Source organism: Mytilus galloprovincialis, chromosome 2, assembly GCF_965363235.1.
Source record: "Mytilus galloprovincialis chromosome 2, xbMytGall1.hap1.1, whole genome shotgun sequence".
Lineage (NCBI taxonomy): Eukaryota > Metazoa > Mollusca > Bivalvia > Mytilida > Mytilidae > Mytilus > Mytilus galloprovincialis.
This window is the reverse complement of record NC_134839.1, coordinates 56,970,524-56,998,186: the sequence shown is the minus strand read 5'-3', so window position 1 is coordinate 56,998,186 and position 27,663 is coordinate 56,970,524. Positions and strand designations below refer to the sequence as shown.

Here is a 27,663-nt window from a genome sequence, read left to right as displayed (position 1 = left end):
TTTTATTATAGATATCATCTCATGATGCAGGGGTTCACATTATTGTGTAAAAATATTGAAGCTAATACATAGTTTTGTTCCCAATCACCTTTGAAAAAGAGTTTGCTTGCTTGAGGGCAATTGACCCTTTGGTTGTTGGTTCATGATTTAACAAGAATCACAAGCATCAACTCCAGATATCCAATAGAGAGTAAACTGGAAATTAATAAACTGAGACTACTTTATGGTAATTAATGGCCAAAACAATTGTTTTTATATTGTTATTCATATACAAATGCAATTGACTCAATTCTCAGATACAAATGTTAAAAAGAAATTTCTTAAAGGAATTATCCTCAGTCTGTATAGGGGAGATAACCTTATATGAGAACAGATTATGCCAGTTATTACTTCATCTCATTACATACAGCAAACAGAATAACACCTGTATAAAACTGAAGTCTAAGAAAGAGGGGGGGCAGGACCATTTGTCATTGACTTTTGTTTTAAAAACAGAATCATGCAATACATTACGTGCCAGGATAAAATTTTAAATGTTAGATGTCAGGATCGGGTGTTTTTAACCTTGGGAATCAAGTATGGTTCCTTCAGTTGGGACAAAACAATAAAAAAAAAAACAACACAGGATTGTATTGGTTTGTACATACAAAAATGTTGGAGCTTTTCAACTCAAATCTATGATAAATGCTTGAAAAAATTAAAAACACTATTCTTTAATCTCCCCTGTTTCCCAAAAAGATCATTATTTGGCATTGAAAACTAAGAGTCAACATATACTATAGGGTCTTAAACAATGATACTTAACATTTTTAACAAATACCAGGGCAGAAAGTTTAAGAATATGTTATGTAAGCAGATTGCAAAACAAAAAATTCAACAATGCTAAATTATGATCCAAAATAATAATTTAGTTGATACATACATACAAATATAGTGCAATAGAGTATATGTTCAAACAGGAACAGATATTTTAGCTTTTTTATGACAAAGTTTTGAGAGGATCAAATATATGTTACCAGAAGAATAGTAAAGGTTTTCATTTCGTTTTATACCTCTTTAAATGTGAAATGATGCTTTATCATGTTTATAGTGATAACTGTATTTATCATATACTTAGACTAAATAACATATGATTTTTAGCTCACCTGGCCCGAAGGGCCAAGTGAGCTTTTCTCACCACTTGGCGTCCGTCGTCCGTCGTCGTCCGTCGTCGTCGTCCGTCGTCATCGTCGTTAACAATTTACATTTTGAACTTCTTCTAGAGAACCACTGAATGGAATGGAACCAAACATGGCATGAATGTTCCTTATGAGGTGCTGACCAAGTGTTGTTACTTTGTAGCCGATCCATCATCCAAGATGGCCGCCAGCGGGGGACTTAGTTTAACATAGGACCCTATGGGAAATGCATACAAATGACTTCTTTTAGAGAACCACTGAATGGAATGAAACCAAACATGGCATGAATGTTCCTTATGAGGTGCTGACCAAGTGTTGTTACTTTGTTGCCGATCCATCATCCAAGATGGCCACCAGCCGGGGACTTAGTTTAACATAGGACCCTATGGGAAATGCATACAAATGACTTCTTTTAGAGAACCACTGAATGGAATAAAACCAAACATAGCATGAATTATCCTTATGGGGTGCTGACCAAGTGTTGTTACTTTGTAGCCGATCCATCATCCAAGATGGCCGCCAGCGGGGGACTTAGTTTAACATAGGACCCTATGGGAAATGCATACAAATGACTTCTTCTAGAGAACCACTAAATGGAATGAAACCAAACATAGCATGAATGTTACTTATGGAGTGCTGACCAAGTGTTGTTACTTTGTAGCCGATCCATTATTCAAAATGGCCGCCAGCGGGGACTTAGTTTAACATAGGACCCTATTGGAAATGCATACAAATGACTTCTTCTAGTGAACCACTGAATGGAATGAAACCAAACATGGCATGAATGTTCCTTATGTGGTGCTGACCAAGTGTTGTTACTTTGTAGCCGATCCATCATCAAAGATGGCCGCCAGCAGGGGACTTAGTTTAACATAGGACCCTATGGGAAATGCATACAAATGACTTCTTTTAGAGAACCACTGAATGGAATGAAACCAAACATAGCATGAATGTTCCTTATGGGGTGCTGACCAAGTGTTGTTACTTTGTAGCCGATCCATCATCCAAGATGGCCGCCAGCGGGGGACTTAGTTTAACATAGGACCCTATGGGAAATGCATACAAATGACTTCTTTTAGAGAACCACTGAATGGAATAAAACCAAACATGGCATGAATGTTCCTTATGAGGTGCTGACCAAGTGTTGTTACTTTGTAGCCGATCCATCATCCAAGATGGCCGCCAGCAGGGGACTTAGTTTAACATAGGACCCTATGGGAAATGCATACAAATGACTTCTTTTAGAGAACCACTGAATGGAATGAAACCAAACATAGCATGAATGTTCCTTATGGAGTGCTGACCAAGTGTTGTTACTTTGTAGCTGATCCATTATCCAAGATGGCCGCCAGCGGGGACTTAGTTTAACATAGGACCCTATGGGAAATGCATACAAATGACTTCTTTTAGAGAACTACTGAATGGAATAAAACCAAACATTGCATGAATGTTTCTTATGAGGTGCTGACCAAGTGTTGTTACTTTGTAGCCGATCCATCATCCAAGATGGCCACCAGCAGGGGACTTAGTTTAACATAGGACCCTATGGGAAATGCATACAAATGACTTCTTTTAGAGAACCACTGAATGGAATAAAACCAAACATGGCATGAATGTTCCTTATGAGGTGCTGACCAAGTGTTGTTACTTTGTAGCCGATCCGTCATCCAAGATGGCCGCCAGTTTGGGACTTTTGAATGAAATTAAACATGTTCCTTTCCTTATAAATGAGGTTGTGTTGTCACTTTTAGCCAAATTATATATTTTTTTACATGATTTCAAAAACCCAAGTAGAATCAGGTGAGCGATACAGGCTCTTGAGAGCCTCTAGTTACTGTATGATAATACATTTAGCATTAAATTAACATAAATTCCATATTTTTTCGATTAGGTGCTTAGCGGGCTGATATGAAAAGTTTATCACATGCTTCGATTGTTATCACATGGCATTCCGGTGATACTCAGCAAATTCCGGAAAATACACCTCAATGCTACGTTTTCAGTGAAAACATTACGAAGTAGTGTACAAAACAATTATTTATATACTGAAAAGTATATTGTGTAAAATAATAACAAAAAAAATAAAAACAAAAAATTATTAAATAAATGCATTCTTTATAAGTTTCAAACATAATTTAGAAAGTTACTTTGAAAAGGTTGACTTTTCCAAACTGTGTTCATTATGTATATTGTTGGTTTTTTTTTGGTTTGTCGAGTCGTCCATATTAAAAATGTTTTCTCCTCTGTTGAGGCATATTGGTAGAAAGATTTGACATCGAATGTACTAAATTTGGGTCCAATGTCCGTGAACTTTTCAATCTTTGAACTTCTATTTGGGAACCATGTAAAAGGATCAATATATGAATCTGTTTTTTTTTACTCCATTGTTGAAGCATATGATAAAAAGATCATAACATGTCATTTTTTATATCGCATGTATTATCAGCCATCGGTCAATATCAGCCCTTGAGCCATGCGGCTCTTGGGCTGATATTGAACCTAGGGCTGATAATACATGCGATATGAAAAATGCCATGTAATAATCTGATATACTTGAATAGTTTAAACAAATAGATGTATGATATTGTAGAAGTATCTGTATGATATTCTTGAAGTATCTGTACGATTTTCTCAAACTGCAGACATCATCTAAAATTTCTGTTCACTGGTAAATCAGTATAAATAGTAGGAACCAGAGACCCAGGGATTTCATTTCAGTTTTAAGTGCTGTTCTGTGCTATTTTAAATTGTGTACTATATATGTACATATGTGGATATATAAATTATATCTTTGAACAGCCTACATGCATGGAACATATTATAACTGTTCTATAAATGACTAACTGTGGACTGTGGAAAAATAGTTTCTTTGGACATACTTGGATTATAAACTTTGAATTTTCACTGGAAAATGATTGGAGCCAGTGAACATTACAAAAAACTTAATTGTGGATTTTCTTAAAACATTCTTTGTAAGTAACTTTATTTTATGAAAAAAAGAGAGAGAATATATCAAAGGTGACGCCAAAATTCATAAGTTAAATGTAAGACAATATTATGGCAAAAAAGAATAATGATGAAATGAACAACAAAAATACCAAAAAAATGGACAAAAAATGTAGGTTAAGCATTATCAGTCCTAACGAAATCCAGGATTAAACTCTGGTGCTCCAAAAGGGTAATCAGTTCCTACTTCTCTAGTTTATACAAGCCCACCACAGAGCAGAAAACAGCCAAATGCCAACAATGGCTCTTGGAGGTTAAAGTATTCTTCATTTTAATCAATTATCCATCATTGAGATGATTCGGTATTTAATAATAAAATCCACATTTTAATGTTTCTAACTTGAAGGAGGAGAATATTTTTTTAAGAACTTTTAAAAGATAAATAAACGATTGATTAAAAAAAAAAATTAGTAAATGGGCATTTGAAATATATATTAAAATCAGCTTTCCCTTTTCAATTTCAGTCAAAGTGGAAATGATTTGAAGGTTGCTTTACAGGTTATTTAAATTTATGTAAAGACTTTGCAAAAGGCTGCATCATGGAAGTAAATGGTTCATGTTGTCTGACCACTATGAACACAGATATATTATAATACAGGTAAGATGCTTTAAGAAATTCATGAAATATCAAGTAATTATTTAAAATTTCAGTGTTAATTGCTTTCTCTTCTAAAACAAAGTAAACTTTTTATCTGCCTTCATTCTGTTAGGTGATGAATAAATGCAGTGCTTATCGTCAATATTACAAATTCAACTGGTTTTTATCAATATTACAAATTCATATGACTTTTTTTTCAATATTACAAATTCAACTGGTTTTTATCAATATTACAAATTCATATGACTTTTTTTTTCAATATTACAAATTCAACTGGTTTTTATCAATATTACAAATTCATATGACTTTTTTTTCAATATTACAAAATCAACTGGTTTTTAAAAGTATTACAAATTCATATGACTTTTATCAATATTACAAATTCACATATGGTTTTTTTTTATCAATAATACAAATTCAACTGGTTATTTAAAATATGTAAAGTCCCCTATTTTGTTCTATAAATATCTTTTGCATGTATAATTATATATAATATAACCCATTTGTTAAAGTGTTATAAAATCTTATTTATTTTTTAATAGATTTTGAGAACTTTAACTGGTCAATGATAAAGCTATGAAAAATCAAGAGAGAACATTTTCCCGCCAAAATTCCAATGGCTTATATCTTGAAAACAAACACATTGACCCCTATATTTTGTTTTCTTTTTTGATTCCTCAATTAGTCCCCTAGCATTATATACTAGTTTTATGGAAAGTTATTTATTTTGAAACTGAGCAGCAAAAATCCTTAAGTCTGATTTTAATCATCTTTGCTGAAAGTACTTAACCAATATATATATATGACATTTTTGTTGTTAAAATGAATGCATGCATTGTCTATTATGAAAAAGATAACTTTCTTCAGATCAGATGAAAAATATATCAGCACTACCTGGAAGCAGAATAATTTTCAATTAATTAATTCTCAAGATAAGTTTACTATATTTTCTGTGTTTTGTCTACTTTTAAGTTGGCAGAGCCATATACACTTGTCCCTCATTCGGTCATTCTGCTATGACCAGCTGTTAGCCTTTTTTTTCTTAACATTTTTCACTTTTGTGTTTGGGGCCGTTGATTTGTTCAAACACATCTAGTTTTGCTTTTCATTTTCTGCTTTCCACAGTAGATTCAGGTACTGTAATTGGTATCTGTATGTGTGGTATTATGTTTGGGCTATTACATTAAATATTTTTGTAAACATTGTGGTTCCAATGAATGATATTTTAGTGGTCTTAAGAAGTTGTTGTTTACTAAAAGATAACTAGATAATAACTCATGATTACATTTTCATTTGATAACACCCATTACAAATACTCATAAAAGATAGCAATTTTATATGTTGTATGCCAGAAGAGAGTTAAATATAATATGGTACTGAGTCACTATGACGATTTGTCCCAAAAGGTCAATCACCAGCCCTCATGGTACGAATAATCCCAAAGTTTATCAAAATCTATGAAAAGGAAATTGATCACTATTAATGTTTCATTAAGTAAGAATGAGTTGAATAAACTTCTTTTCTTTATTTTAGAGCAAAAACTGAATTTGGGCTGTTTATTAACTGACATTGCAGAGAATATATCATCTGAATACTGTAAACCAACTTATTTTCGTGGATACTTTATTTCACGTCAAATACTTTCTTCGTCCTCTACCCACCCTCCCCCTATTTGGATTTGGCAGTTTTCTTATTTACTTAATTTAGTTTAATAAGGGAAGATCCTAGTTTTGCAAATTTGGGAAGATTTATATCCTCGTTATTTTCCTACTGTTGAGAGTCAGGGAAAATTAGTTGGGTTACATGTAAAATATCAGCAGGTTGTTTTTAAAATATTTAGAGATGTTTTGATGGGTGTTTGAAAATGTTTGTAAAATTATACCATAAATTGTAATTCCTATTTATAGCAAATAAGAAAGTCTGATATGTCAGAAGGACACACAAGTTGTTTTTCAAAATCGGTTAGAAAATAACTAGATAGTGTAATTTTTAATTATTCAATAGAACAATTGGGTAATTGTCTCAATTTGTGCTTGCCAACCTACATTTTTTTTCTTTTGAATGATTTTGATAGATATTTTTGTCAATGATTCAAGGTTATTGTACTCACTTTCTGTCAACTATATTTAATTTTATGTGTCAATTTTATTTATATAAACATGTAACTTTTTTTAATTTCTATATAAGATTAAAAAGAAATGAAAATGAAGTACATGTACCAGAATTTTATTTGTTCAAACATATTATGGCTTTTTCTAGTAAGGTATTTTGATGACATGAAATGGTATAACTATTTTACAAGTAAGATGTAATACTGGTGAAATTGGTCATATTTGATGGTATAAATGGGCTTGATGAACTGTTGCCTTCATTTTTATTATGCGGTGGAGGTGGATCCATATTCAAGATAAGAACATGATATGTGATATACATATAGACCCTATTTATTTACTAGACCTACAAACTCAGCCAGGTCACAGTTTTTTACTCCAATCCAATCCATTTTTGCTTTTATACCTAAAAAGTGTGTGTTTAATGCAAATGCATATTTTAACATCTTTTTCATGACTCAACTTTGGTTCAGACCCATGCCTTTCCCCAGTCTACCACAGGTTAACCAAACAGTCATAGAAAAATGAAATTTGTATCAATTTTGTAAACCATTGTTACCATTTGTTTTGGTTTTACCTTAATGAACTTTAAAACAATTAAAGGACATGAGACATTGACCGTGTTTTTAAAAGGTTAAAAAGACGGATTTTATCTATTCCTTTTAATTTCTTCAGAGTGTAAAAACAATTGTTTTAATGTATACTTAATTTTATACCACATGGTTCTAAGGTCCATAGATCTCTGTCATATAAATATAGGGGAACTAGGGGAAAATATTTTATTTATTCACCACAAAAATGTCATCCTATCTACTGCATGTACTGTGAGAGTGTAAAAAAAATATTGGTTCCTTTCTTTTTTAATTACTCATCTTATTTATAGGGTGATATGAACTTTTTCACCATTAAATGTCCATCATTCCTAACCTTAAACATAAAAAAAATATGTCTCTTCTGAAACCACAAGGCATTATTCAGACCAAATTTCACAAAAAAACATTTTTGAGTTATGGCAACAGTTACTATAAATAGAACCAAGTAAATTGAACAAATGTTGGTGAAAGAATTTTGTTGTAGGGGTCATCATTTTATTTTGTGAAACACATTATCAAGTAATCGGTATTCTAAGCTTGAAAATCGTGAAATGATTTATAAATATTAAGAAAACCATGTGTAACCATTTTTGTTTGTTTCTTATTTATATAACCTTAATGAACTTTTCAACAACAAAAAAGAACATGAGACATTAACCGTGTTTTTAAAGGTTAAAAAGACGGATTTTATCTATTCCTTTCAATTGTGAAAACTATTGTTTTAATGCATACTTCATTTTATACCACATGGTTCTAAGGTTCATAGATCTCTGTCATATATATAAATATAGGGGAACTAGGGAAAATAGGAGATTTGTGTTTATCATTTAATTTGATGTCCACAATATCCAAATGGGTGTTTTAAAGGTGACATGTGTCCTTTTTTGTCTGATGGGAACATCTGTAGCAGAAAGTAAGTAAAACTAATAAAATGCATCAAATCGATCATTTTTACAAAGTACAAATTTTCTTAAATTGTTTTGTTTTTGGAAAGGGAGGAAGGGAAAAAAGCCTTAAATGATTAAAATGAACTATGAGGTTATATATAGTTTAAATCCCAAATAATATATATTTTAACTTTTAAAACATAGAGCATTTTACAATATATACTTAATTTAAGACAAAATTGTTTAATGTCCTATCTACTGTGTAAAAAAAACTAAATATTTGTCCCATTTTTTTGTTGTTGGTCATCTTATTCATACGGTGACATAAACCTTTCTTTTTTGACCATTTAGTGTCAATCCTTCTTGACGTGATTGATAGTTTAGATTATTTTTACCGATAATCGCTAGGAATTTCAGCTGACAGCGACTATAAACCTTTAAACATTTCTCTTCTGAAAACAAAAGGCATTTTTAAGACCAAACTTCACAAATTGTATTGTCCCCCACGCGATGCAGGGGACATGGAAATACTGGGCATCTGTCTGTCCGTCTGTGTGTCCTTTTGTCTGGTCTTGTTAGCCCTCTAATGGGTACAGTTCTTGCCAGATTTTTTTTTTTATAAACTTATACTATAGGTTGATATCAGCAATATCTGGTATAAGTTCTAAAATGGTGTACTGTTGACTTAAAAAAAAAAAAAAGAGTTATGCCCCTTAGAAACATTAAATTATTTTTTTTTAATTTTATTGCCTGATTTTTATAAATCTTATACTGTAGGTTAATATCAGCAAAATCCCAGACAAGTTCTAAATGGTGGATGATCAACTTTATTTAAAAGACTTCTGTATTGGAAATATTAAATTAATGGAAAATGGCCTTGTTAGTACTTTCATGGGTACAATTTTTGTTAAATTTTTATAAAATTTACTTTAGGTCAATATCAGCAATATATATCTGGGACAAGTTTTATAGTGGTGGATGATTAACTTTTTTAAAAAGAAGTATGCCCCTTGGAAATATAAAATATGTGAAAGTAGGGGACATTGGAACTCTGGGTCTCTTTAAATAAAAACTCTTGCTTTAAAATTGATCGTAAGTTATACTGAAATGTGTATGATTTACAACTATTTATACTCTTAAGAATTTTTGTGAAAAGAACTGCTGTTGTTTTATTTTTTTTATTTTCTATGATCTTTTATTATTGGTCTGATGCTAACAGACTTAACTAACTAAAACTGGTGATAAGAAATTTTTACAAACCTTCAATCAAACCAACTGGAATTTAAACTAGAAGTTATCTTTTTATTTGAGTTAATGCCCTCTAACTTTTTCCTTCGTGATGATTTTTTTATATAACTATTTCACATAGGACATATGAAGGATATTTCAATAAATAATGTTTGAAAAAAGCTAACATTAATGGAATAAAAGCATTAAGATATATCATTAACTATATAAGATATCTAATATAAAATAAAAAGATAGATAAACAAGACATTACAAATATTTTATAAGATATCTTATATAATTATATTTATAAGATATCTTGAAAATTATATGAGATATCTTATAAACTATATGAGATATCTTATAAACTATATGAGATATCTTATAAACTCTATATTAGATATATGATAAATTTTTTAATATATCTTATATGTATAATACATTAAAGGTATATAATTATACCCCCGCTTTGAAAAAGGGGGTATACTGTTTTTATATCCCTGCTTTGAAAAAGGGGGTATACTGTTTTTATATCCCTGCTTTGATAAAGGGGTATACTGTTTTTTCCTCTGTCTGTCCATCCATTCATCTGTCCGTATATAAGTTAGCTATCCTTTGTGATGCGTTTTTAGATTCATCACTCAATAACTTCTTGTTTAACGAAACTTGTATCATTTTACACATGATAGCCAAGTTGGAAATTTTCGTCACATTTTTCTTCTTAATTTAATTTCGGATGTAACACAACTTCTGATTGGCTGACGTCGTTTTGTTTATCAGATCATAGACATAATTTAGTTATTTGACCGTGACGTCATCAACGTTTTTCAGGGTTTAAAATGGAATTTAGAGAATTAAATTAAAAGAAATAACTAATATTTTATCTGTCTATTCGAAATAACATAAAAAATGTGGTGCACACTTTAAAGTAACCCGCTATGTGGGTTATTCAATGTGCACCACATTTTTTATGTTATTTTTTCATAGACAGAAAAAATATTACAGTCATTCTTTAAATAAAAAGTTGGCCTTTAGATACTTGTCTAAAATAAACTTGTTTGATAATTAAATTTCTGTTTGAATAGAACACCAAAGTCTACCGTCATAAAATTTTACTCAGCACCCTGAATAAACAATTTTGCTTGAAACACAAAATCCTATATTTTTATCGGTTGAATTCTATAAATATAGATTATAACATGGCATTTTTCATATCAGACCCCTTATCAACCTGAGTGCTGACAGGCTTAAGGGAAGATTTTGACCATGGGCTGATAAGGGGTCTGATATGAAAAATGACATGTTATGTTCTTTTTATCATATACTTCAACAGTAGACAAACAGACAAAAACTATTTTTAAAACTTTGAAAAAATGCTTTTATTGTAATTTCTGTATTGAATTTTTTAATAATATATTTTCCTGATTTCTAAAAAAATGTTTGTATCCAACTTCGTTAATTTTTACACAAAGAGACGTACCTGAGTGAGGTGTATTTTCTGGAATTTAACAAATGATTTTCCAAATGACATCGAAATGTCATCCGATAACGTTACTGCAAAGCATGCGATAATAACCGGAAGCAGTTGATATGAAACAGAAGCAGTTGATATAAACCGGAAGAAGTTGATAACAAAAGTCATATCACACAGCTCAGGCGATTCTTCAAATTTAATGAATAATGTATATGTACAAATAAGTTTTATCATGGGGTGCAATTATACCATTATTTTCTATAAGTTTATGATAAAGTCTTGAGTAAAATTGAGAATGGAAATGGGGAATGTGCCAAAGAGACAAAAACCCGACCATAGGAAAAAACAACAGCAGAAGGTCACCAACAGGTCTTCAATGTAGCAAGAAATTCCCGCACCCAGAGGCGTCCTTCAACTGGCCCCTAAACAAATATATATTAGTTCAGTGATGAGTACCATATTCATACTCCAAATTTTTATGATGGCAAGGCTAGGCCAGATCAGTTATTATAATTGTTATGGTGAATTCATTCATGTGTTACAGGTACTTAACCCTTTTTAAATTTTTTTTACTATATTTTTTATTAGACAAAATGAATGTCTTTTAATTACATGAGTCAAACTAGATGATTATTTTAAAATTTATTTAAAGATTGATAGAACTCATATATATTTTTTAAACTGTTATAACATTTTGATCATCTATGTTTTGTATATTGTCTGTAAAGTTCATTACTTAGTTACAACTTAACAGAAGGTATATGATATGTGTTTGTTTTTTTAAATATAAATGATTGTTAATTTTAAATACATAGTACACTAAATATATTGTAATTAGAAGGCATGAAAGAATTAGACCTATTAATATATATACGGTCAAGAGATATGAATTATTCTAGTATAAAGAATTGTTACCGACGTCATTTGTAATTCAACTCTTCAAGCCCTGTTTATTAACACAAAGATTTGGACATATTATTTACACTTAAACTAAATTACATAAAAAGTTATTGTCTTTTAATCAGATAATTGAATATAAGATCTTTCTGTAACTTACAATTAAATAAAACACATAGTTAAAATTTCAACATTATAAATGTAGAGACAAATTTATGTCAGAAAACATTTAGAGCAATGAATAAAAGTTAATTGTTTTTTGTCACAAACATATTTACAGTAAAAAGAAAAGACTCTGACAAGGCGACTCAACTTTTGATAATATTAGCCCCGTAGGGACCATCCACACAGTTGCTAGAAGACAGTGCTATGTCCCTATTTAGGTTCTTACAAGTGAATTCCCAATCAGAACCAAAAATCTTGTTTAAGTACTTTACAGTAACATACATATATCAGCTGGTTAGCTTGGTTTCAATAGGTTCAGTGTTTCTCATATCTTTGACTGTTTTTTTTTTACACTAGTAAGTACTTTTAAAATTGGGACATAGCTGGACTAGTATTGTGACTTTAGTTCTGATAGGGAATTCAAATGGCACAAAATTAGTTTGATATGATATGATTGTTAATGAGACAATCATTCCCTAAGATTAAAGAACAAGGATTATTTGAATTACTACAGGTTCAACATACAATTTATAACATTGAGCAAAAACCATGATGTATATTAAGGAGGCTCGCGGGTATAAGATTTTCAGAAAAAAAATAAACTTTTATTTTTCATTACAAATTTAATTTATTACCTTTAGTAGTTGTTACTTTATCATGTGGTACAAAAATTATTCCAAAAAAACAATTCGTGTTGGCCCCAGGTGACTTTAAAAATGTTTATATCATGAAAAAAGCTCCAAATTATCTCCCTTTGGTGCAAAAATGCTATTTTTTATCATTAAAATTGAAATATCTTTTTTTACTCATCGGTGACCTATATTTTTTATTATTGTTTTCAAATAAACTATACATTAACTAAATAATTGTAAAATTTAAGCGATTTCTGTAATTAAATTCGTTTTTTATTTCGATATTACCTCTTTTTCTCCTATTAGTTCAACAGAAAAAAAATACCTTTACAAAAATGTATGCTTCTTTCGAAGTCAGATTGTGAGCGTAAATGATCGGTGACCCCCCTTTTTTATTTTATTTTTCTATTAGGTATAAGATAAAGTTCATTTATAGAAAAAATTGGCGAAATCTTATATTAAATAAAAAATTTGATTTAGACCCGCGAGCCCCCTTAAGCTGTAAAAGGCCCTTCAATGCAAGATTGAAAACTTAACAGCTTAAGGGCAACAAAAAATAGCTATGGCAGATAGAAACAATCAAAGTCCATTTGATTACAGACTGCACTTTTTTTTCTATGTTTGTTTTTTGGTTTTTTTGGGGAAAAGGGGGGGGGGGGGGGAGCAAACTATAGAAGATACAAGATTGATAAAAAAAATGTGATGAATTATATTCTGTTTTAGTTTTTATACAAAATTGTTTTTTACAAATACAAATTTTACAAATACAAATTTTTTATTGGCACAAACTCAATTACAATAATTGGCAACGGCCCATACAACTAGTATACAAATAGTAATGATGCAGCAATTAAACAATACTATATAGCATATCATTGGGCACATTTCCAACAATGAAATGTGCAGCTATAAATATCAATATATATAGGTTAATTTGTAAGAATTGACAACTGACATAAGTATATTGTATGTTATAGCTTCAAATTGTTCATATTACTCATTTATAAGGACATTTTTCCTTAATTCAAATGATTGATTAATAAAAGATAATATTAATCTTAGTGTTTTTCTACACTTGTTATTAAGTAATAGTTTGATATATTCATCCTCAGTTTTGGATTGTTTGTCATAATTTTTAAAAATAGGACAATTTTGATATAAGAACATTTCTTTGTGATTCATATTTTGTGCAGTGCAAGATAAAATGTTTTTCGTCTTCTATATTTCTATTATGACATAATTTGCACAACCTCTTTTCTCTGTTAACTTGCATATATCTACCTCTTTCAATTTCAAGATTGTGTGCACTTAGTTTTGCCAAAGGTGCCCTATCTTTCAACATATTCAATTGGTCAACATTGTGTGCACGTTTATTTGAAAAACAAAAATGTCGAAAAAATGATAGTTTTGATGATTCTGTAATATATGAATTCTGTTCTTGTAAAATTTGGTCATGAATTCGTTGTTTTATTTTAGCAAGCATATAGGTGTAATACATAAGTAATTTTATTTCTGTGTTGTAACTTCGGTGCTGATGTTACTTAGGTCTAGATGGAAAGTCTTGGCTGTATTTAGGGGCCTTGAACAGAGGTTAAGTTGGTTCTAATTTTTCAAATATCATCTTCTCAAGAACCATGGTAACAAAACTCTCTGTTGTCTCTTTGGCACATTCCCCATTTCCATTCTCAATTTTATATCTCCAGATATGTTCCGTCCCTTAATGGACCTGAGGGGCATTTCTAGGCTGTTTGAAAGAGGGGGTGTAGAATATAATCTTTTGCCAAGATGAGTGAGGAGAAATGTTTTTGGACCTTTTTTTGGCTAAAAAACATAAAATAATTGTGAAATGTATTAATAAAACGGTTACTGACTTGGTGCATGTGCATTTATAGTTTAAGTGTCAGGGTTTCATATTTTTTATCCCAAATTCTCTCCATTAAAATCTATGGTATATTAAAACAAATTCCAGGGTATTAGGCATTACTTTACATATCAATAGTCCTAGGCCAGGATTTTATAACCAGGGGGCGTAATTCCTGTTGCTCTACTGGAACTACTGGATTTCAACAATTAAGCATCAAATTATGAAGTACATGTATTAAAATAGACTCCATGATACAAATTGGTGAAAAAATTCCACCTTCGGATCATTCAAATTATGTATCGATTAACATGTGAATATCAAATCTTTTGAAGAAGTTGTAAATTCAATTGAAAGGTTATATCATATATGAAATGGGCATGAACAATAAAAATAAATTTTTAATGAAATCTTTTCCTGAACTTTTGATATAAATTATACCCGTTTTGTTAAACTATACCTTTTCACTGTTTTGGTTTTTTGGAAAATGTTGCTTGTGATGTATTTAGACCTCTTTACAAAGACATTCATTGTGCATGCACACAAATGAAAAATGCAGGTTTTACCCAACGCAATCATAGGTCTGAACATGGTTTTCAAGTTAGTAGATATAAAAAGATGCCATATGAGTGCCAATGAAACAACTCTTTATAAAATACATTGTATTTATTACTCCGTTCTAGATAGTCAAACCTGACCTCTTCCAATGCAAGGTGAAAAAAACCATTACCCTATTTCAGACAATTTAGCTAAAAATGCAACACCGTTTGTGGGGACATATCCCGTATCATTCAATAGCAAGTATCCTCCGGGTAGATGTAGAATGGCCATTAAGGAGGTGGTACAAAAAAACACCATTTCATGTATAAATTTACTTACAGTTTTTGGTTGTTTAAATAAGGTGTCAAAGTCTCCCATTGGATGAGGGAATCAGTATAAAAAGAAATCAGAGTATGTGTTTAATTATAATGAATATGATAAATTGCCGTATTCAATACAATATTAGCAGAGTTATATGATAGTTTTCTTTTCTTTTTTTTTGAAAAAGGGGGGGGGGGGCATATGCCCATTATGCCCTTACATGGACCCGCCCCTTGACCTCTGATTGATTGTGAAGAAAGTTTTCCATGATGAAATTGACATTATACAAAATATAGCTATGTTACTATATTTAGGAAATAAAGACAACTAGTGGCAGTATAAAAAAAAAGGTAAATAATTCAAGCTTCAAAGAGACTTTAGTTATTTGCATTTTTTAAAGGATTTATGTTGAATAAATTAGCATGTTTTGGCCTGATATTTTCAGAAGTTTTACCCCTCTCATTACTGTACTTAATTTATGAAAATTGTATTACCCCATGGTGAAATATCAATAATCAGTGGCCAATTATAAAGCATTTGATTTTTTGAACTTCTTGCAGATTACTACTTTGTTACTGGAAAAGAGGGAACTGTAGCTACATTGGATTGTATGCAAGAATATGTTGGATACATCAATCCATACATTGTGGTGGATGAAGTCCGATATACATTTGAGGATTGTCAACATTATGACATATATGGTGTGAAGAACTTATGTGATAATGAGACTACTTTTTCCTTTTTAATTACCAATGAAAATGTTGGAAGTTCTTGTGGGACTGGTGGAGATGCTGGATTATACATACGCTACCACTGTGTCCGTAAGTTAGCAAAATATTTATAATATATATCAATTAATTATTAAAGATAATTTTGAAAGTTTTACTGACATCAATTTTAGATGATTTACAATTTTTATGCCCCTGCTGTAGCTGTTCTCTAACATGTCTAACTTGAGTTTGCCTCAATCAAATGTTATGATACTTGACACAATGCTTATTACCACAAAACACAGATCAAGTTTGAATTTCGGTGGCATCACTTTAACTGTTCTTATAATGAACACATTCCCCATTTTTTATATGATAAGACTATCAGCCAAGTAAATCAATATTCGTTTTTACCTCACCTGGCCCAAAAGGACAATGCTAATGCCATCTGACATTTGACATTTGTTCTCTGTCGTCCTAAATTGGGCGATATCTTTTTGTGCCAAAAAGTAACTCATTTGCGCCACAACTTAATTGTGCCAATACTTCTTTTGTGCCACCTAATTTTCAAAACTTAAGGTATCATTTGCGCCAATAAAATAATCATCAAATAGCGCCAATTTTATTTATTTTTATTTATATGTAACAACTAAATGATTGACTTCCCTCCCGTTATTTGTTCTTCTTGAATTTGAAGGAACTTATGTCCATACTGGAGGAGGAAACAATGCAGTATCCTCTATTTATGTTGATTACACGTAATCAGCAATTTTTTTCTTCTTTTGTATCACTTGGCATATTAGGAATAAAATCTTCTGCAAAGCTATCTCCCATATCTTCTGGTTTAAGGAACGCTAATCCAAAGAAATGGTGTAACAATTTACAAATGTCGATTCCATTTTTCTTTTAATCTTTCGTAAGACCTAAATTTTGTATTTTCCTCTACCTACTATTCTATTACTAAACATTTAATTTTTTGGTGAGTTTTCTTAAAGGAGTAAGTTCGGTAAGGGCCATATTTGGCCCCAATTATAAGGTTCATAGTTAGAAGACAATAATTGTTTGAAATTGCCTTAAAGACATGTGAGAAAGTTAAATTGAAACTATTTTTGTCAAAGTTCAATTCTAACACGTTGATTTTTACATCCCAAAAAGATCAAGATAAGGGATTTTGGTGAAATTTGACAAAATCAGCTGGATTTCAACCAAATAAAGGACCAGGAAACATAGAGCGCAGGCGTCGACAAGCTTAATATTCAAAGAAAACATGTGAAATGTCTTCACAAACATTATTTTAAAAGATCTTTGTTGTCGACGTATGCGCTCTATGTTTCCTGTCCAATAATCTATGGAAATTTACCCATTTTCATTGATTTTTTCGTGAAAAATCAATATGAGTACATCTTGTGACGTCATAATAAAACGCAGAAACGTAAAATTTACAACAAAATGGCTTATATCCTAGCTAGTCAATGTATTAGATATAATTTATCATGATATTGGTCAATAAATTCGAATTTGAAATTTACGCTAAAAAAGGGGGCCATTTTAGGACCTCATCGAACATACTCCTTTGATGAGTGTTCAGTTAAATCTCAAGTGGAAAGGTTGATTATAGTATATGTATGATATAGGTAAAAAATAGTTACAGGTAAATGTGGCGCAATTAATACCATCAAAATAAAAGAGAATGGTGCAACTAATACCTTTTCAAAACTGCAATTGGCGCATATTGATTCTGCCTTCTAAATTTAACTCTTAAAAAAAATATTCTGGAATCTACTGGGGCAATTGGGATCAAACTGGTAAAACTTAATAGGCTGTTTAGTTCAAACAATTTAGAAATAATAAGAATAACATGATGTATATGTACATGTAGAATCTTATTTATCATGTAGTTTTTTTCCTACTGGAATATCAGTTTGGATTTTATAGTGTATGATGAAATGAAATATGAAATTTATTGATTTATTTTTGCTTTAAAAATTAAGTTTTATTCCTTACTTATTTGTTTTCTCAATTTTTATTTGTTTATTATATTTATACAGGAGATGGAGGCTGGACCTCTTGGAGCTCTTATGGTGGCTGTTCTAGAACTTGTGGTGGTGGATACCAGACTAGGACACGGACTTGTACTAATCCTCCACCAAACTACTACAGCAAGAATCAAGCTTGTATGAATGAAAGGGATTATCAGACCCAAAGATGTAACACAGGAACATGTCCACGTAAATGAGTTTTACAACTTGATAAACTTTTGATGAAATAAATTTGTTAAACTTTTGATGAAATAAATTTTAAAGAATATATTTTTAAACATGATAAAATAAGCTTGAAAAATAAGAAATCAATCAGTTACAATCAACATGGGTATCTAGTTTAAAACTGGTGTCAAATGACACTGTCTGAATTGACAACCAACATGATGGGCATAGGGGTATAACACAAGTTTTGTATGTTATTTTGAAAACCATTTAAGACAGACAATTTGACAGTGGCAGAATTTGAGAATTTGGAAGTCTACCTTCTGTCCATTTACATTAAAACTATCAGACATCCCCTTGTAGCTATAGGAGCTATTGTCCTTAAATGAAAATTTTATCAAACTTTTCTCTTTAATTGGTCACCTGGTCAGAAATTTTAGCAAACAAATTTTATTACTACTACATGTACATGTTCAGACATTGTAAAAATAATATGTGTATAGAAATTGTTCCATTGATTTCTCATAATATCATGGAAGTGTAATTGAAATCTTATAGAATTGTATGTATGCTTTATTTTTATCACCTTGCACTTTCACAACTTTACTGTGGTTTTCTAACTTGAAAAACTATTATAGATAGAGAAACTTTATAGTAAAATGAATCACTAGCAGAAAATCTAGAAATAAGTTAACATGGATGTAATTAGACAGTGGACTTATATTGAGTTATTGTCCTTTAATGTAAATTTTTACCAATTTGTTTGGATTTTTTGGACTTATATCTTGCTAACTAGGATAGCATTTCATTTGTTTATTGATAAGTTTTCTCATCTTTTCAGAATTTTTATTTCACCAATGAATTAACACCTCCATATCTAATTTTGTCAATAATTCAATTTTATTACAGACTCTGGGAGTGTTTGCAGAAATAACTATTTTCAACCAACTTGTTATAATCACAACACCAAAGGGAAGATTGCTATCACATCAGCAACCTGGAGGGATGGGTGTAGCTGGGACTACATAGATGTATCCCATAATGTTGCTGGGACTATTGGAAGTAGCTGTAATAATCATTATTACTGCTCTGTTAAGGTGGATGACAGTCTACAATCCTGCTACACCGACTATTACGACACTGCATATCACTCTCAATCATACACAGCAGAAAGTTGCTGGTTTAATGTTTTAGGCTTTAAACTTGGGTGTACTCACTACACTGCTTATAGATCGGTCTCATATAAAGCAAGGTACAGACGAATTTGTGGTATATTGAACTATGGATACACATGTACAAGTATGTATAGTCTTATGTTATGGAATAGTATAATAATATGTTTGCAATAAATGTTTAATGGAAAGCATTGTTCTCCACAGATATTTCATATATCATCTTGGTAAACAGGGAAATTTGAAATACCATCTTGTTTCTAAAAATTATAGCATCACATCCATAACACAACCTATACAAAATTAATTTAGATAGCATCACATTCAAGAAATATACCATCACATTACCGTGATGCTTTCAAAACATACAAGTTGGAAGTTTTTGGTGCTGATACATTTAATTGAATATATTTCCTTATGAATTGGGGTCAAATTAATGTTAGAGTCAAATGCATTGAAATTTTTATGCCCCATTTATGGGCATTAAGTTTTCTAGTCTTTGTCTCCGTTTGTCTGTTCATTCGTGCATCCGTACATCCGGCACGCTTCAGGTTAAAGTTTTTGGTTTAGGTAGTTTTTAATGAAGTTGTAGTCCAATCAACTTGAAACTTAGTAATTATATTCCCTATGATATGATCTTTCTAATTTTAATGCCAAATTAGAGATTTTATCCCATTTTCATGGTCCACTGAACATAGAAAATTATAGTGGGGATGGGGCATCTGTGTACTTGGAACACATTCTTGTTAAAACCTATGCACAACAGCATAAATATAACTGATCAGTTTCAATTTTCTATAGATTAGACTAACTTTTCATCATTAATATGTAAATTAAGTTTAATATAAAGTCAGTATAACCACTAGAGACAATTCAATGAAATTGGATGTGCTGTTTTATTTGCATTTTCAAGTAACATTTCCATGGATAATATACAGCCCCACTCCCTCCTCGTTGGTACATTGAATTTAAAATGGCTGACATGTTTGAGTTTGTATTAGCATTGTTAATTCTCGTTTACACATGGGTTATTTGATCCTGTACCATCAATTATAGTTCATGTCTTTGAATGTTTTGTGAATTTTACATGTTAAAATATTGCCATTTCAATTTCCACTTTTTAGCTCACCTGGCCCACAGGGCCAAGTGAGCTTTTCTTATCACTTGGCGTCCGGCGTCATCGTCGTCATCCGTCGTCGTTAACTTTTACAAAAATCTTCTCCTCTGTAACTACTGGGCCAAATTTAACCAAACTTGACCAAAATCATCATTTGGGTATCTAGTTTTAAAAATGTGTGGCGTGACCCGGCCAACCAACCAAGATGGCCGCCACGGCTAAAAATAGAACATAGGTGTAAAATGTAGATTTTGGCTCATATCTCTGAAACCAAAGCATTTTGAGCAAATCTGACATGGAGTAAAATTGTTTATCAGGTCAAGATCTATCTGCCCTGAAATTTTCAGATGAATCGGTCAACCCGTTGTTGGGTTGCTGCCCCTGAATTGGTAATTTTGAGGAAATTTTGCTGTTTTTGGTTATTATCTTGAATATTATTATAGATAGAGATAAACTGTAAACAGCAATAATGTTCGGCAAAGTTAGATTTACAAATAAGTCAACATGACCGAAATGGTCAGTTGACCCCTTTAGGAGTTGTTGCCCTTTATAGTCAATTTTTAACCATTTTTAGCTCACCTGGCCCGAAGGGCCAAGTGAGCTTTTCCCATCACTTTGCGTCCTGCGTCCGTCGTCCGTCGTCGTCCTGCGTCCGTTGTCGTTAACTTTTACAAAAATCTTCTCCTCTGAAACTACTAAGCCAAATTTAATCAAACTTGGCCATAATCATCATTGGGGTATCTAGTTTAAAAAATGTGTCCGGTGACCCCGCCAACCAACCAAGATGGCCGCCATGGCTAAAAAAAGAACATAGGGGTAAAATGCAGTTTTTGGCTTATAACTCAAAAACCAAAGCATTTAGAGCAAATCTGATATGGGGTAAAATTGTTTATCAGGTCAAGATCTATCTGCCCAGAAATTTTCAGATGAATCGGACAACCAGTTGATGGGTTGCTGCCCCTGAATTTGTAATTTTATGGAAATTTTGCTGTTTTTGGTTATTATCTTGAATGTTATTATAGATAGAGATAAACTGTAAACAGCAATAATGTTCAGCAAAGTAAGATTTACAAATAAGTCAACATGACTGAAATGGTCAGTTGACCCCTTAAGGAGTTATTGCCCTTTATAGTCAATTTTTAACCATTTTTCGTAAATTTTAGTAATCTTTTACAAAAATCTTCTCCTCTGAAACTACTGGGCTAAATTAATCCAAACTTGGCCACAATCATCTTTGTGGTATGTAGTTTAAAAAATGTGTCCGGTGACCCGGCCATCCAACCAAGATGGCTGCCACGGCTAAATATAGGACATAGGGGTAAAATGCAGTTTTTGGCTTATAACTCAAAAATCAAAGCATTTAGAGCAAATCTGACGGAGTGAAATTGTTTATCATGTCAAGATCTATCAGCCCTCAAATTTTCAGATGGATCCGACAACCGGTTGTTGGGTTGCTGCCCCATAATTGGTAATTTTAAGAAAATTTTGACGTTTTTTGTTATTATCTTGAAATATTATTATAGATAGAGATAAACTGTAAACAGCAATAATGTACAGCAAAGTAAGACCTAAAGATAAGTCACGCATGACAAAAATGGTCAGTTGACCCCCTAAGAAGTTATTGTCCTTTATAGTCAATTTTTAACAATTTTCATAAAATTTGTAAATTTTTTCTAACATTTTCCACTGAAACTACTGGGCCAAGATCATTATAGATAGAGATAATTGTAAGGAGCAAGAATGTTCAGTAAAGTAAGATGTACAAACACATCACCATCACCTAAACACAATTTTGTCATGAATCCATCTGCTTCCTTTGTTTAATATTCACATATACCAAGGTGAGCGACACAGGCTCTTTAGAGCCTCTAGTTCATAAATGTAAGAAATCTTTTACAAAAATCTTCTCCTCGGAAACTACTGGGCCAAATTAATCAAAACTTGGCCACAATCATTTTTGGGGTATCTAGTTTAAAAAATGTGTGGCGTGACCCGGTCAACCAACCAAGATGGCCGCCATGGCTAAAAATAGAACATAGGGGTAAAATGCAGTTTTTGGCTAATAACTCAAAAACCAAAGCATTTAGAGGAAATCTGACAAGGAGTTAAATTGTGGGGTAAAAATGTTTATCAGGTCAAGATCTATCTGCCCTTAAATTTTCAGATGAATCGGTCAACCCGTTGTGAGGTTGCTGCCCCTGAATTGTTAATTTTGAGGAAATTTTGCTGTTTTTATGCCCCACCTACGATAGTAGAGGGGCATTATGTTTTCTGGTCTGTGCCTCCATTCGTCTGTGTGTCTGTCTGTGCGTCCGTCTGTGCGTCTGTCCGTTCGTCCCACTTCAAGTTAAAGTTTTTGGTCAAGGTAGTTTTTGATGAAGCTGAAGTCCAATCAACTTGAAACTTAGTACACATGTTCCTTATGATATGATCTTTCTTATTTTAAAACAAAATTAGACTTTTCACACCATTTTCATGGTCCACTGAACGTAGAAATTAAAAGTGTCAGTTTCAGGTTAAAGTTTTTGGTCAAGGTAGTTTTTGATGAAGCTGAAGTCAAATCAACTTGAAACTTAGTACACATGTTCCTTATGATATGATCTTTCTTATTTTAAAACAAAATTTTACTTTTGACACCATTTTTTTTATGGTCCACTGAACATAGAAATTAAAAGTATGAGTTTCAGGTTAAAGTTTTTGGTCAAGGTAGTTTTTGATGAAGCTGAAGTCCAATGAACTTGAAACTTAGTACACATGTTTCTTATGATATGATCTTTCATATTTTTTAACCAAATTAGACTTTTGACCCTATTTTCATGGTCCACTGAACATAAAAATTAAAAGTGTGAGTTTCAGGTTAAAGTTTTAGGTCAAGGTAGTTTTTGATGAAGTTAAAGTCCAATCAACTTGAAACTTAGTACACATGTTCCTTATTAGTTGATCTTTTTACTTTTAAGGCCAAATTAAATTTTTTACCCAATTTCACGGTCCATTGAACATGGAAAATGATAATGCGAGTGGGGCATCTGTGTACTTTGGACACATTCTTGTTGGTTATTATCTTTAATATTATTATAGATAAAGATAAACTGTAACAGCAATAATGTTCAGCAAAGTTAGATTTACAAATAAGTCAACATGACCGAAATGGTCAGTTGACCCCTTAAGGAGTTATTGCCCTTTATAGTCAATTTTTAACCATTTTTCATAAATCTAAGTAATCTTTTACAAAAATCTTCTCCTCTGAAACTAATGGGCCAAATTAATCCAAAGTTGGCCACAATCATCTTTGGGGTATCTAGTTTAAAAAATGTGTGGCGTGACCCGGTCAACCAACCAAGATGGCCGCCACGGCTAAAAATAGAACATAGGGGTAAAATGCAGTTTTTGCCTTATAACTCAAAAACCAAAACATTCAGAGGAAATCTGACATGGGGGGTCAAAATGTTTATCAGGTCAAGATCTATCTGCCCTGAAATTTTCAGATGAATCGGTCAACCCGTTGTTGGGTTGCTGCCCCTGAATTGGTAATTTTGAGGAAATTTTGCTGTTTTTGGTTATTATCTTGAATATTATTATAGATAGAGATAAACTATAAACAGCAATAATGTTCATCAAAGTAAGATTTACAAATAAGTCAACATGACCGAAATGGTCAGTTGACCCCTTTAGGAGTTATTGCCCTTTATAGGCAATTTTTAACCATTTTTCGTAAATCTTAGTTATCTTTTACAAAAATCTTCTCCTCTGAAACTACTGGGCCAAATTAATTCAAACTTGGCCACAATCATCTTTGAGGTACCTTGTTTGAAAAATGTGTCTGATGACCTGGCCATCCAACCAAGATGGCCACCACGGCTAAAAATAGAACAGGGGTAAAATGTAGTTTTTTGCTTATAACTCTGAAACCAAATCATTTAGAGGAAATCTGACAAGGAGTTAAATTGTTAATCAAGTCAATATATATCTGCCCTGAAATATTCAAATGAATTGGACAACCGGTTGTTGGGTTGCTGCCCTCCAATTGGTAATTTTTAAAGAAATTTTGCTGTTTTTGGTTATTATCTTTATTACTATTATAGATAGCGATAAACTGTAAACAGTGATAATGTTCATCAAAGTAAGATCTACAATAAGTCAACATGACCTAAATGGTCAATTGACCCCTTAAGGAGTTATTGCCCTTTATAGTCAATTTTTAACAATTTTCATTAATTTGGTAAATTTATGTAAGTTTTTACCAAATATTTTTCTCTGTTACTAATGGGCAAAGTTCATTATAGATATAATTGTAAGAAGCAAGAATGTTCAGTAAAGTAAGAACTTCAAACACATCACCATTACCAAAATACAATTTTGTCATGAATACATTTGTGTCCTTTGTTTAATATGCACATAGACCAAGGTGAGCGACACAGGCTCTTTAGAGCCTCTAGTTTTTATAACTTTCAAATTCCATAAAGGAGAGACATAGTTTTGTGTCAACAGTATTTAAGTTATATTATATTTGTTACACTTAGGAACTTTTAAAAAGTTATGACAGCATAAATCTTTTTGCATTCATATAATGGTATCATGTCGTCATCGTTAGCCTTCTTGGCAGCTTCGACAACGTCCACCAAAGACACATTTGGTTTCTGGACAATAACTTAAGTTTAAGTGAACAGATCTTTATGAAATTTTATCAGAAAGTTCAATACCACAAAAGCTTGGTATTGATTTTTGGGATTATGGTAGTTTATGAATAAGGGGCCAAATACTTTTTAGTCCATTAACGACAAAGTCATGGGAACTTAAGTATGTACTCTGTCTGTCTGTCTGTCCAACCGTCAGTCTGGCAAGTTAGTTTTCCACACTTTTTATGCCCCATTTATAGGCATTATGTTTTCTGGTCTGTGCATCTGTCCGTTTGTTCGTCCGTTCGTCACTTCGTCTGTCCAGCTACAGGTAGTTTTTGATGAAGTTGAAGTTCAATCAACTTGAAACTTAGTACATATGTTCCCTATGATATGATCTTTCTAATTGTTAAGCCAAATTAGAGATTTTTACCCCATTTTCACGGTCCACTGAACATAGAAAATGATAGTGCGGATGGGGCATCCGTGTACTGGGGACACATTCTTTATTTTTCTAAAATCATGATTATTTAACAAACATGAGTTATGGTAATTTAAGGGTATACTTATGTAAAGAATACATGTATTCTAATAACTTTTACAAAAAATCTGCTTGTGTTTGTCTTCAAAAGCTACCCTGTTCCGCAAATAAACACAACATTTAATATTTTTAATTTTTAGTTCCTCAGTGGACATTATGGAGTGAGTGGAATGGATGTACTGTATCCTGTGGTAGAGGGACCCAGACTAGAACCAGATCCTGTGAAAATGCACATACAACAAGTGATGGTTATACTAATGTTTGTGGACAAAGTTATTCAGAAGTACAGACATCAGAGACCAGAGAATGTTTACTGGCAGGCTCTGTACCCTATTGTGCTTGTATGTATCTGAATAAATTGTCAAGAAATTCAAAGTTGATATAAGATTTATTCATTTAGAAAACCTATTTGCCAAACAAATTTTCATACCACTGTGATAAAATATTTTTTTTATATTTCTTGTAAAAGCTGTTTTTAAAACTAATCAGGTGTGGAAACCATAATTGCTCAGGTTAAACTGGTATACTGTACAAGTCTTAGATTTTTTTAACCGGGTAAACCCATATAAATAATTTATCAAAATGCCTGACATTTTTTAAGATACCAAAACAGAAACATGTTGATTCATTAGAAAATAGAAATTGTTTATTATTACAGTGACTTGACTGTCAGTGTTGCTCTCCACCAATTACAACTCTTTCAAAATTCTGACCAAATTGCAATTTGTTTTAAAAAATAAAATTGTTCAACTGGTCAAAAATTTGAGCCAACCAACTGCTGTAGAAAACCACAGCCAAGCAATGCAAGTGTAAGGTGATAAAATAAAACATACTTACAATCCTATAAGACTTTAATTCCACTTTTATGATGTTGTGACTAAATCAGTCTATGGACATTTTTATAGCAATTCAAAATAATAACAGTTCCTTCAGCATGGAAATGACTATAATATAACTATACAACAGAGTTCGCGAAAAGTGTTAGTCCTTAGAATTTTTCCACCAAAATTTTGCATAGGACTGACACAATTTTAGTATTTTTCAATAAAATTGATAGTTTTTCTTCAAGAACCACCAGGGAAAAAAAGATTTCGTGAACTCTGATACAAACCGATAGACTGATTTTGTCACCTTATCATTAAAGTGGAGATAAAGTATTATAGGATTGTAAGTATGTTTCATTCTATCACCTTGCACTTTCACATTTTGACTGAACAATTTGTTCAATATTCTGACCAGTTGAACAATTTGGTTTAATAAAACAAATTGCAATTTGGTTTAATAAAACAAATTGCAGTTTGGTCAAAATTTTGAATGAGTTGCAATTGGTGGATAGCAACATGAAAAGTCAAGTCACTGTAATTTCTTTGATTTTTTTTATTTAACATTGAAATGAAACCCATGAATTCATCAGCAATATTTAAAACAATGTATTTTGTAGACTGTGATACTGGAACTACACACAAGTACACCAGTATAGACTCCATGACGTACAATAGAGATACGTCATCAGGTATGTATAGACAATAAGACATGATAACAAAAATCAATCAAAGTACTGAAGTACTGAACATCGAAGGACCACAAGTTCTTGTGGATGGTCAAAAGCACTTGTCTCAGAAAAAAAAATCAACTGAAAATTTTGGTCATGTTGACTTATTTGTAAATCTTACTTTGCTGAACATTATTGCTGTTTACAGTTTATCTCTATCTATAATAATATTAAAGATAATAACCAAAAACAGTAAAATTTCCTCAAAATTACCAATTTAGGGGTAGCAACCCAACAACAGGTTGTCCGATTTGTCTGAAA

General features: G+C 31.8%; 1 protein-coding gene across 2 annotated transcripts in view; it reads left to right on the top strand.

Annotated features, from left to right (window-relative positions):
• The first annotated feature begins 4,021 nt into the window (after nt 1–4,021).
• The window catches only part of LOC143063919 (uncharacterized), a 75,665-nt gene continuing 52,023 nt past the window's right edge, over nt 4,022–27,663 (top strand). Inside the window, exons 1-7 of one of the 2 annotated variants that reach the window (XM_076236369.1) lie at nt 4,022–4,150; nt 4,649–4,782; nt 16,051–16,311; nt 18,249–18,428; nt 19,314–19,703; nt 25,991–26,191; nt 27,292–27,363. In XM_076236369.1, coding sequence (XP_076092484.1) covers nt 16,101–16,311; nt 18,249–18,428; nt 19,314–19,703; nt 25,991–26,191; nt 27,292–27,363 — 1,054 coding nt within the window. In that variant the 5' untranslated portion in view covers nt 4,022–4,150; nt 4,649–4,782; nt 16,051–16,100. Of the gene's footprint in view, nt 4,151–4,648; nt 4,783–7,325; nt 8,400–16,050; nt 16,312–18,248; nt 18,429–19,313; nt 19,704–25,990; nt 26,192–27,291; nt 27,364–27,663 lie in introns of those variants that run through there. The other variant, XM_076236368.1, reaches the window with a different exon arrangement.